The sequence below is a fragment of the Aphelocoma coerulescens genome, chromosome 3, assembly GCF_041296385.1.
Source record: "Aphelocoma coerulescens isolate FSJ_1873_10779 chromosome 3, UR_Acoe_1.0, whole genome shotgun sequence".
Classification (NCBI taxonomy): Eukaryota; Metazoa; Chordata; class Aves; order Passeriformes; family Corvidae; genus Aphelocoma; species Aphelocoma coerulescens.
In genome coordinates this window covers 93220888-93233501 of record NC_091016.1, presented here as the reverse complement: position 1 = coordinate 93233501, position 12614 = coordinate 93220888, and the positions used below count along the sequence as shown (strand labels likewise).

The window sequence follows — 12614 nt, the reverse complement described above, 5'->3', positions numbered from 1 at the left end:
CTAAATTAGTCAGAGAAAATATCTTCTTTGGCTTCCTGAGTAGAAGATAAAAATGCTTTGTTCAGTAATCCTTTCTGTATCAAACATTATTTTAACTTTCCTAACATATTCTGCCTTGCTGGTCACAAGTTGCAGTTCATTTGCAGGATGTGTGAATCCAAAATTCATTTTCTGTCTCTGTCAGAGAGCATTTGTGTTGGGTGTCATTGATTTTTAAGAAAAATAACTATACTGAGTGTTTATAATACTGTTCTAAAACATTCTGAAAGGTGGGTATGAGGACAGGGTATTGGATAAGACTGTTAAAAAACCCCCATATCTACAGATGCAGAGCCTTGCAATTACTTCATAAAACAATTTTCGGTGGAAACCCTGCATCATGGTATGTGCAAGAGAGACAGTGTGAGTAAATTTGACATTGACTTTTCCTCAATTTTTAGTGCCTCACTTGACTTACGTGAACTTTGTGTGTGTGTAAGTAAATATATGGACAACTAAATACACATACATACACTGGTTATATTTAGACATGAGCCATATGAATATTCAGAATTCTCTCTCTCCAGTGACTTCCTTTGCCTCTGGACATGGATGCCTTTTCTAAAGGATTTAATATAAAGAAGGTGCATTTTGAATTTGCTGACATAAGGCTTAGTTTGCATGTCTTGAGGTGGTGACGTTCCCTCGGGGGAACAAGCTCCCTTGTTGCGCACTGAGTCTGCAGGTATAGCTCCTTCTATGAGGAGTTGTAATGAGAGCACTGGGGACACAATGAAATCTGGGGTCCTTTGCTGTTTAGAGAAGCTACCTAATAAAAAGCGGATGATTACCAGTTTCCTTTAAAACATACTGCGAACACTGAGAGGTTCTTACAGTCAAGATTGTTCAAAGACAATTACTGTGTAATAGTTTCTCAACTCAGTACTGAGAATCCAAATTACTTCAAATTGAAGTCTGCTAATTTTTTGCCACCCTGTCCCCACCCAGGCACATACAAGGGGAGAATGAGACTTCAGCTTTCATTAGAGCAAGCAGGAGTTTCTGTTTCTGGCCCATTTCCTTTTAATGTCTCTTTCTCTTGGGATGACCCCAATAAAAGAGGTGAAGGCAGACCTACAATTTGTGGTCTCAGTGCCATTTTCTCAGCCATGTGAACCGAGAATGCCTGGGGAGGGGAGGGCGAGTCCTGCTGTGCAGTGCTGGGTGTCTGTGCTCTGTTGCTGCAGCTACCCATGACTCTGGGGTTGTGGGGGACTGTGTGTCTGCTATGGTGGCAGAGGAAGAACTGTGGTGATGGGGGCCAGCCTGTTGTTTCATGAAGGAATTGTGCACAGCCACGATTTCCAGGCTGTCGTGATCCAAAGGGAGAGTTTACCTAGGGTAAAGCTAAAGCATGCCTTGCATGCCTCTGCCAACACAGGAATATGAGTGCAAGGGATTTTTTGGAGGAAGGTGGTTTCTTCTGAGCAAACCAGAAGCTACAAGGTCCTTTGAGAAGTGGGAATGATTCCAGGTATTTGAAACAAAGCTGTATTTAGTGATGTAATGGAAGGAAGGGCTGTTATTCAGCAGAGCTATGCAAGCCAAAGGGAGGCTGCAGTTGGCTGGTGAACCTGACTTTGCTTCAGGCCAGTGTAGTGCAGGTAGGAGGGGACAGAGCCACAGCCACTCCTCAGTTCACAGCAGGAGGAAGGGTAAAAGCTGGAAAACAAAAACACTGATGTTTCTGAGAAGCTCCCATTTTCCTTTGCCACTATACTTCGGTTCAGCAGGAGGAGTGTTGAAGGAGATGTTAAGAGCTGCTTCAGGTATCCTTGTGGGGCAAGGTGGCTGGGCAGGTTGACTTTAGGTCATGCAAACTGGCAGCCCTTCTTGCACATTTGTGTAAATAAGTTAGAATACTTTTTTGCTGCTGCAGCCCTTGAGAAAGGGTATCAGTTCAACTTGAAACAATCTTAGTTGGTCATTATAGATGAGAAGTGTGTATGTGACCCTTGTGTATGGTGCAAGGTAGTGGTTACTATTACAGAATCACAGAACCAATTAGGTTGGAAAAGACCTCTAAGATCACTGAGTCCAACCTATGACCTAACACCACCATGTCAACTAGACCGTGGCATTAAGTGCCACGTCCAGTCTTTCCTTAAATAGAAAGGACATTAATGCCACAGTGCTTACTCCGTCCACAGTAGCTGGATGTATACAAGTTTTTATACTGTATTACTGTAAGTTTTATCACTATGGCAGTCAGTCAGTTTTAACTATGCAAAATAATGTTGTGCATTTGAATTTTAAGCAGTGAGATAAAAAGGATTGAGGATATTTGAAAATGGAGGCTGTCTAATGAGTAATGCCCTCATTTGGTTCAGGGATAATATTTTTAACAGCATTACAGTGGGAACTGGAAATGACCTCTGTAATTAAGGCTGCTGACACTTTCCAGTGCTTTGTAGCTGAAAACAAGGACCAGCTTTGCTGGAATGTGAACCTGTACTGTCTGAGCTTTCTATGGGTGCCACCACCCTGTAACATTTCAGCAGTTACAGAATCACAGAGTATTCTGAGCTGGAAAGGACCCACAACAATCATTGAGTACAACTCTTGAATAATAGCCCATACAGGGATCAAACCCATGACACTGGTGTTAGTAGCACCATGCTCTAACCAACTGAGCTAATCTTAGGGTCAGGCGTTCTATGTTAAAGAGCAAAAGGAGAAAAATACAGCTAGGTGTTGGTGCATTAGCTTTTTTTTCCCCTTTTTCTCTGAGGAGGCCTAGTACTAACAAAATTCAGAATTGAAGCAGGGAAGGTTGGGTTAGTGCCTGGTGTGAAGCTGCTGCTGCTGCTGCCTCCAGATCCCGATTAGATGTTTATATTCATCAATTCAAAAATCACCAGTAGCCACCTGTTACTCCAAATGTCAGCTGGGTGGCATTAGCCTGGGGACACTGTGGCTGAGATTGGAGAGGGGAGCTGGAAGGAAGGAAACAGTCATTGGTAGGATTTTGGTAGGCACCAGTTTCTGTGCTTAGAGGCTGGTATGAAGGCAGACGCACCATGTTTGACTGACAGGCTTGTTAAAGGAGCTTACACTGAGCAGAGCCTGTATTTGAGGCTCCTGCAGTCTGACTCTTTGTTCAGCAGCTTTCTGTAACTCCAGTTGTACAGTTAAGAGTAGGTCTGTGGTTTTTAAAATGCATATTGAGTCACTACTTCTGCCTCGAGACAGTGTAAAGAAATTATAGGATTAAACTGTAAACGAAGAGGGGAAGAAAATTCTTCTTAAATCAAGATTTAGTTTTTTGTCTGTACATGAAGGTAATCCTGAGCTCTTAATGGTGTGTGATTGTTTTTCACTTGCAGGTTCCCTGATGTATCTAAATGAAGCCACTCTCCTTCATAATATCAAAGTTCGGTACAGTAAGGACAGAATTTACGTAAGTATTGTGTGTCATGACAACCAGTCTAATAGAGATGTCCTTTCAAGAGTTCACCAAGTGTTTCCAATTCTGGTTTTTTCCCTGTAACAGGACTGCTAACATAGAAAGATTGAGGTTGTAGGCTTTTTTTTTTGCCTTTTTCCCCTTACATTATACTTTGAGATCAGAATCACATTTATTACATTATTGCCAGCTAATTTTTAGCGGGCAGAGCAATAGATTTTTCTCTACATGACTGTTCATGTGCAACCAAAGCACAGCACTGTATCACAGATGTTCCTACAGGTAACTTACTTCACTGTTAACAAAGATGGTTTTCTTTCTTCATTATTTTTGAACGAAGCAAACAGGTGCCTTCTTTGACACCTCCTAGCTCAGATGTCCATCTTAATCTTTTATATTGCTATCAAATTGCCTAATTGTACTTAATGAATTCTGACTAAATTACATTTTGTCCTTGCCATCTGCCCAGACACTGACAGCTGTGAAACAGAAGATAACAGTTTTCTTTCTTTCTTATTTTTTTTCCTCATAGAAACCTGTCTAGGGTTAATACAAAACAGTTCTACATATTTTTAAGTGTCTGTGTTAAAATAATCAACTTTTCTTTTAGCATACTATTGTAAAATTAATTTAGCTAAACCCTTTTATATAAATGTAAAGGAAAGTATAATTGTTTTCTTCTGTTGCATTTAATTTACATAGCTTTAAATTTTTTATGGTTCAAGATCAAGCACCAGCTTTAAAATAAATAAATAAAAAAGACCATTTGAATGCTGTTTTGGAAAAATAATCCTTAAAGAAACCCAACCAAACAATAAAACCCCCCAAGGAAGTAAAATTTTGAATATGAACTGATCATGGGGTAGGATAGTATTTTTGTTCATAAAGCCTTTCTTCAGTGTAAATAAGTACTACAAATATGTTTTCCAGACTGTGTGTATTTTCTGAAGGAAAAAAACGAAAAAAACCTTTTTTTCCCAGTTTATATTTTAACTACCTTTCCCTTGTAGACAGTTTCATGCCTTCTTTTAAATCTTGGTTGACAATATTTATCTTGTCATTAAAAGGAAAATTAATATTAGTACTTGCAACTCTTGAAGAAAAGTTTTCCTTCGGTGAAATAAGTGCTGAAAATAGAACCATCTAAGAAACGTCATATATTGTGTGTTCCAGCCTTCTATTAATGTATCACAATAGTGTCCAAATTTCAATTTTCTAGGGCATTCTCAGTAACAACAAAGCAAATAAGGTATTCAGATTGAAGATTTATCTCATTTTCTTCAGATCTTTTCCTGCAAATCTGATTTTTAATTTGATTCTGACCCTTCTTCTTCCCTGTATGTAACCTGGCAATTATAACCAAGCTATGAGAGTTTTTCTCAGAAACATTTAAAAAACCCCCTCTCTTCAGTCTTCCTTATCCTATGGAAAGGTAAAAAGCAGCCTTTGTCTGAGAGTCCTCTCAAATTCCTTCTCTGTGTGAGAGAACATTTGCATTCTGTATTTCTCTCAGTGGAAGGAGCTATAGCTAATTTTCTCTTTGCTGAATGCTTTTATTGCCTGGCTTGAATGCATTCCCAGGCAGGATCCCGTCAGTCCTTCCTGCTGAGTTGCTTCCATTAGATATTGAAAAGCTATCCTCCTCACTGGAGGACAGTGTGTTATGCTATCCACGAGCTTAGTTTATTCGCTTTTGAACAGGAGATTTTGGCGTCCTGTCCTTGATCCAGTAATGCAGACAATAGGAAATCATTTAAAAGGAGGTTGGAAGAAAGGTCAGATTCAGGACATACTCCGCAGCTCGGTGATTAGGAAATTTTCCCAGGATAATTTCACAGAAGTGCTGAGAAGATAATTAAAATAACTCTGAAAATATATCCTGTCTTGTATTTGCATTAGCTGGAGAGAATCATAAATGCAATTGTTATACAGAGGCTATAGTTTCCAATGATAAGACAGTTGCTCTTAACCACTTGCTTGGATACTGGCTAATAATTTTCTGTTCATTGTTTTCTTCACAGACCTATGTCGCCAACATTCTTATTGCAGTCAATCCATACTTTGATATACCTAAGTTTTATTCTTCAGATACTATTAAAAAGTACCAGGGTAGATCTCTGGGAACATTGCCACCGCATGTTTTTGCAATTGGTATGTATTGAGCCTGTATTTGCCTCTTTAAAAAAACCCATTGAATACTTCAGAGTTATCTGCAAATTACCACCTTTAGCAGTAATTAATGTATTTTGAACTATTATAAAATAAAACCACTAATGGCTAAAATTGCAAAGCTTCTTATCTTTGAGATGCCGTTTGAAGAACTTGGAAATTAGCAACCATGACAACCCTGTTAGAATTCTTCTGCACTTCCAGTCTTTTAAGTCTAAGCAGTATAAAAACATAATTTGCAACCATTGGAAAAAAACTAAAATAAATAAAAAAGAAATAAAGAAATTCAAATTTTATAAGTGAAAAAGGCGTAATAATGATAGGCACTGTCTTTCAGTGTAGTAATTTTCTTTGTCTTATATTATGTTGCCAGAGCACATACACTGTTTCCTTTTATATGCTTCTGTTGTAGTGTAGACAGAAAGTACATTGAAATGTTAATTATGGCATAAATCTGATTTCAGTCACTTGAAAATAAAAAATAATTGGAAACTATAATCAAAGTTTGACTTGTTAAAAGTCTTCTCACTGTTTTATATTTTATTTTGAAATCAAAAGTATAAATACCTGGGGTTTAATACCAGTTGCATAACAAGAGACAGTTTTTCCAAGTTTCTTCAGATGTTACTTGTTGCAAAGTACAACTCAAAGTTTCCCTGTTAAAAATAAATAAAAGTAACATTGATTACTATTTTGTAAATACATGTAATTAAAAAGATTTAGTTCTAGATGGTTGATTTTGTTTTGTTTTATCCTGGATATAGTTTAGTAGGCCTTTGTTTTCAAGACTGAGTTCTTATATCTCAGTGTTGGAAGAATTACTACTGTAGTATAAATAAAAGGGAAACAGACTTTAATAAACTGTAAGGCATTCAACTGTAGAGATTTAGTTTTTATTCCTGAAAATGTTACATTTTAATTTTTCCTTTGTAGCTTAATTTTATCCTTGCAGTTCTGCTGAGTATTAAGTTTTGTCATGTTAACTGTATTCTTCTTTTTAAGCTGATAAAGCATTCCGTGACATGAAAGTGCTTAAGATGAGTCAATCCATCATAGTCTCTGGAGAATCAGGAGCTGGCAAGACAGAAAACACTAAATTCGTTTTGAGGTTTGTGTGTTTGGACCAAAGTTATTATGTGAATCTCTTCTGTTTATGCATTTGGTTGACATAGAGGCAGAGCAAACTAAGGTAATCAGTAGGTTTACGATACAATCAGTAAGATATGTATTAGCTCCTACGTGCACTTTACTACAAGAAATTGAGTTAAATGCTGACATGATAATATGCAGAAACAGCTACATACTCACAGAAGCCTTAACTCAATTGTACTGACATCATGTAGTTATTATGGTCTGTGATGCATGATGCAGTCATTTTGGTATTGCACATCCGGTATTGTGGCTGATAAAAAATCATAACTAGACATTTTAACTGTTTCTTGTTGGTTTTGCCATAAATGTGTATTTCTGTGTTCTCCCTTAGTTTTTTTTGGTTGGTTGTTTTTTTTAGTTTGCTTGAGTGTCCAGGGTTTTGAACGCTAATATGCTTTACCCTAGTTCACTGAATAAGACTGAATAATGGGATTTATTTATTTTTTTATTGATGTTCATGTATGACCAATACTAAATCAGGCGTATTAAACTACGTGGAAGCCATATTGCTGATTTATATCAGCCTGCCTTCCATATTTGCATTATCCTTTAATGGTTTTTCATCACTCTGGAACACTGTAACTGGAAAGAACTGCTCCATTAAATACACCTATATAATAGGTGGCCTGATTATGCAGGGAAGCACAGTGCGGGCAGTGTAAATACACTCCCTTCCCCCCTCCTTGGACTTGTATCCCTCTATAAATCTTTAATTCCCTTTTCCCTAACGTCATGTATTTTCTAGTATTTATGTACAGTAGAAGTATTATCTTCCACATCCCGTGAAGAATTGTCACAACTGTCTGTCTGTCCTTCATACAGCTCTGTCTGCCCCTGTGCAACCTCTCATAGATAGATGCAAGAATTACTGCAAGGTGCTGGTAATGATTTCTTACAGGGCATATCCTGACTTTATTCCTGCTAAGAGTAACAAAAAAAGACAGCAGGTACTGGGAGAATATCTCATGAGAGATGCTCTTAAAGGAGATTATTCTTCTGCTTCTCAGCAAAGGAAGAGCTCATTACACAACAGACGAATATCACTGCTGTTGCTTCTCCCCACCACCCTCCACCACAGAGTCCATGTACAAAACATAATTGAGTTTTAAAAGCTGGAAGATTTTACCCTTGTGTGATTAGAAAGTAAAAGGTACTAGTACAGCTCTTTCAGTGCTTCTGAAGTTTTTTGGAAGGCCCCATTTTCAAGAACTGTTTTTAACTTGTCCCAGATTCACCTGTGAATTTCCATAAAGCATGCCCTGTGTGCAGGGGAAAAAAAAATTAAAAAAAGACCTGAACTTTGGAGCCAGTACATTGTGGTTTTATTTTCAAATTCTTTCTTCAGTTACTAAATTGAATCTTGCCTTAATTATACACCTGCAAATTCTTATCCTCACCATTTCTATGTGGATTTTTATTAACACTGATAGTTATGAATACAGAAATTGTATCCATGGAAGCAGTCTTAAATTCAGCAAATAGACATGAAACCTTATGTGCTTACTAAGACTATTAATAAATACAGACAATACAGTAATAGTTTGTTTATATTTCTATTAAACAGTAATTTTCATATGCATGTCTAAAAGAAATTTCTAGCAGGCCTTGGAATATTGAAAAAGGAAATTGAAGTGTGCAAGAGTATTTTTGTCTTAATGAAAAAGAAAAACTAAAAATTTAAAGAAAAATTAAAGCTTATTTTAAAGTGCATATGTATTTGAAACTTAAAATCAGCATACTTTCCGTATAGTAAATGGCTAGTATTTTTGCACAGCCATGTTAAATCATGTTTAATTGAGGTAACCTGACATGAATGATACTGATATTTTTATCTCGGTTTACAGATATTTGACAGAATCCTATGGTAGTGGCCAAGATATTGATGATAGAATTGTAGAAGGTAATGAATTTTCTTTTGTTTAACTAAAGGTTCCAACATTACTTTTTTCAGAAATGTGAGTCAACAGCAAGTGAATAAAAGCTAGCATAGAAATACTATCAGACTTTCTAGGGCATAATTTACAGGTAGTTTACCTTGATCCTAGGTTCTGAAAAATTGGTTTTTTTTTTTCATGATTCACTTCATTTTTATTTATTATAGTATCATATAATCATTGATCTAGAAAACGTTTACATGTGTGTTTGAATTGAACTTGATGTACTCCAGATAGTACCCAAGGTGGAATTTTAAACTGCATAAAATCTGCAAGGACAGATTTTATGTTTTTTCATTACTATCTGTTAGTACCAGGAAAATGTAATTCCTCCTCCTCACCATCAAGTTCTCAAAGTCAAATAAAGCAGGGAAGTTCTTTTAAATTATGATTCTGGGTCATTTTTCTGTTACATCATTTTTGCCAGAAATCACAGAATTCAGATTAGCACTTTGATTGTATCTATCTTTACAATAGACTCCCAAACCAGGTAAAAAGAGACTGTGTTGAACATCCTCATTGAGACTCTTTAATGTTACATGTACTTCCTAATTGAACTGAAAATAGCTTTTTGAGAAAATACAAAAACAAACAGCCCTCAGCCTAACTGAGCCTCATACATCAGTTTTAGTCCTCTATAGCATATAGTAAATTTATTTTGAAATTTCTTGACTCTGTGTCTTTTTCTTCAAAAAATTACTTACTTTGCTTTAAAGTTTCCTGTTGTCAAATTTCAACCACTTATTCAAGAGCAGTACTGCAGGCTTTAATCTCTTGTTGCTGTAGGTCTGCTTAAACCAGTTTCTTAGTGAAATCCACTGTGTGTTAAAGGCACTCAGAAACTGGGCAAGAGTTGGATAATGCCTGATGCAAATTAATTGGTACTTGTGGGTATTCCTCAAAGAGTTTGGGCTTTTTAATTTAGAACAGCATCTGATGCATGAATTCTGAAGGTTTTTAGGCATGATTTTAACGAGTATGCTTATGGCATATATATTGCTGGAGGAACCTTCAGCCTAGCTGAAAGACCTCATACAATTTGGCTTGCTTCATAAGCCTTTCTTTAAAACTTAATATTACCTAAAATGCCTGAATAGTTATCAAAGATCTTGTAAAAAGTCATATTTGCATTTTCATAAGCTTTAAGTATTAAAAAAATGAAAATACAGCCAAATAAAATACAGCCAAACTAAAAAAGTTAATTCTCATGTCCTATTACATGATGCATTATCATCCACACTTTGTCCGAGCATTGATGTTATTTCTTCATTCTTTAATTTTTGTAGGAGCAGATATGTAAATGGTTGTCAGTGGAGTTTTAAATCTGAGTTCCTGCTCACTTAGTTTCCAGTGTTTATTTTCAGCTAAAAGCCTCAAAATATCTTGCAGATATTTTTAGTGGTTTATTGTTAACATGATTCAGTAAACTATTTTTCTTTGATCTTCAAAGCTAGTAAAATGCAGTCTTTCAGAGGCCTTCTATTTAATAACTAATAAGCAATTTCAAACTGCTTAAAATGTGCATGATGTTTGTGGTGTGTATTTATATGTATATGAGAATTAGATTGCTTGCTGCCATTCATTCTGTATGGGCTTTAATGTGCTGAAAAGCAGCAGCCAGTAAAAAATAAAATAGTCAGTCACTTAATTGACCTAATTTGAAAGGGCAATTTTAAGTGGTTTTTGAAATCAACACACTTTTCTAATATGATATTTATTAATTCCCTAATCAATCTAATACATTGCATGCATGACATTTAAGTGGCATTTTTGTCTGCAAGATAAGTGGGTAGTTTAGATTTCATGAATAAAAACTAATTGGGAAGTGTCAAATTCTGTGTTGTCTCATATAGTTTATATATCAGTTATTTACCTACTTCCTGTGGAAGAACATCACTGAATAATTTTTGGCATTTGTCTGAATTTCTTGCAGTATTGATTCAAGTACTTTGCAGTGTTACCTGGTATTAAAGTACTTAATTTATGTTCCACCACAATATATCCAGTATAATTTCCAAAACTGATTATTCCTAATAGGTAGTATTTTTCCTTTAATTTTCAAACCTTATTCCAAATAAGTTCCCTGATTAAATATAATATATTTGTTTTCTCTTTCTTTTCAGTAGTTTCTTGATTGAATTTTAACACTACAAAAATTAATTTTTTTAAACAGCAAATCCTCTATTAGAAGCTTTTGGAAATGCAAAGACTGTTCGCAACAACAACAGCAGTCGTTTTGGGAAGTTTGTTGAAATTCACTTCAATGAAAAGGTACTGGCATTTTGTTACAGATAACCAGTGATATTTTTTTTGTCATAAAATGGAAATGCTAGACTGGCAGAAGGCTGAATGTACTTATTAGTCTTGCAGCAAATAGCCACTGTCCTACTTTACAGATTTTATTTGTATTGTGTCACTTTGAAAGAAAAACCAGAGCCACACTGTACTGTCTCATTACTGGAACGCAGTGGCAAGTCAGTAGAAAAATTGCTTCCAACCACAAAAGATCAAAAATGGGTCCCTTCATTGCAAAAAAGCCTGGATGAAGGCTAACTCACTTGCTGTTAGGTATTCATGCATTCCTTTGGTGCACAAGTAAGCGTGAGTTGCGTATTAGATATAAATGTATTTAAACTTCAAATGAATTACTGATTTTTTTAATGCATTTGTATGAAATTTTAGGACCTCACATAGTAATCTATGTGACAGAAGTCAAGAAACTGGTTTTTTAATAGGAATACTATTCAACTGTGTATCTTGAGAAGAATTTTCTTTGTGTATAGTGGTGTTTGGGTGGCATATGTCTACACACGTTCCACAATTAAGGATGACTGTATGGCTGGTCAGTATGTCCAAGCTGAAGACTCCTGTTGATGTTCTCTGTGGAGATTACATACATGCTTCTGCATCCTTCTGATTGAGGACAGACCAACTGCAAGATTTTGTTTCTTTTCTTGCAGAATTAAAGCTCGTTATCTGGTCTCGAGCTTGCAGTCTTTTCCTAAGTTTTCATCAATTGGTTTGTAATTTAACTTCAGAGCTTTTGTTAATAGTTTAGATAGTAAATAACTAAATTCCTTCCTGGGTAGAGAGCCTTTATCTGTTGGTCTGGGTTGTGTTAATAAACCCTTATGGAAGGGATCAAAATTTTTACTTGAAATGATGGATTCATGATCTCTCAGTTTACTCATCAAGACTGACATGGTGTTTCAGGTCAATTACTTAAGCTGAAGCAAATAGCCCTCTGAGTATCTTGAGAAACTGCTTCAAAGCTTGTTTCAGCTTTCCACTGCAAGATCAGCCTGTTTACTTGAGCCCCTTTTTTACAAGACATCACACCTCACTTTGTGGTCACCTTATTAGGTCTGGTTTCTCAAAGTGATATGATTACAGACTTGAGACCTCCTGAATAAGTGAATGACTGCATAACTATAGTCAAATTTGTCAGTCAGTGAATCCTTCTTAGTTCCTGTAATGGCCGTTAAGTTCAGGAATTTCCTTGCTATTAAGATTTCTCTAGGTACAGCAAATTTTATCATAGGCCAGATAACAAATGGCTCTCAAAATCTGTGTTAGAATTCCTTCTCCGAAAAGAAGTGCAAGTGTTGGAAATAAAATGTTGTGTCATAATTAATTTGCTTAAGATCTTGTCCAAATATGTATTCTATAATTTTAACCCTTCCTTTTATTTTACAAGAGTCTCAGTCAAATGCAACTAGGAAAGGTTGTAATAGCACTGTCATCTAGTAAGGATGGCTGTAGTGATGCTCTTTGCTGTAACTCCTGAGATTCTGCTATGGATTTCTGCTTTTTGGGGTGAAGAAGATCCTTCTTTTAAGAAGAGTGTATGTATATACAATACATGAGCTGGGGAGAGAAGTAATGGTAAAGGCCATGGTTTCTTTCCTAGGCTT

The 12614-nt window shown here is 36.1% G+C and overlaps 1 protein-coding gene across 4 annotated transcripts in view; it reads left to right on the top strand.

Annotated features, from left to right (window-relative positions):
* The window catches only part of MYO6 (myosin VI), a 105538-nt gene that overhangs the window by 38270 nt on the left and 54654 nt on the right, over positions 1-12614 (top strand). For all 4 annotated transcript variants that reach the window (XM_069011295.1, XM_069011294.1, XM_069011293.1 and 1 more), the window contains exons 4-8: positions 3366-3439; positions 5467-5596; positions 6617-6722; positions 8611-8666; positions 10874-10971. In XM_069011295.1, the coding sequence (XP_068867396.1) occupies positions 3366-3439; positions 5467-5596; positions 6617-6722; positions 8611-8666; positions 10874-10971 (464 nt within the window). The remainder of the gene's footprint in view (positions 1-3365; positions 3440-5466; positions 5597-6616; positions 6723-8610; positions 8667-10873; positions 10972-12614) is intronic.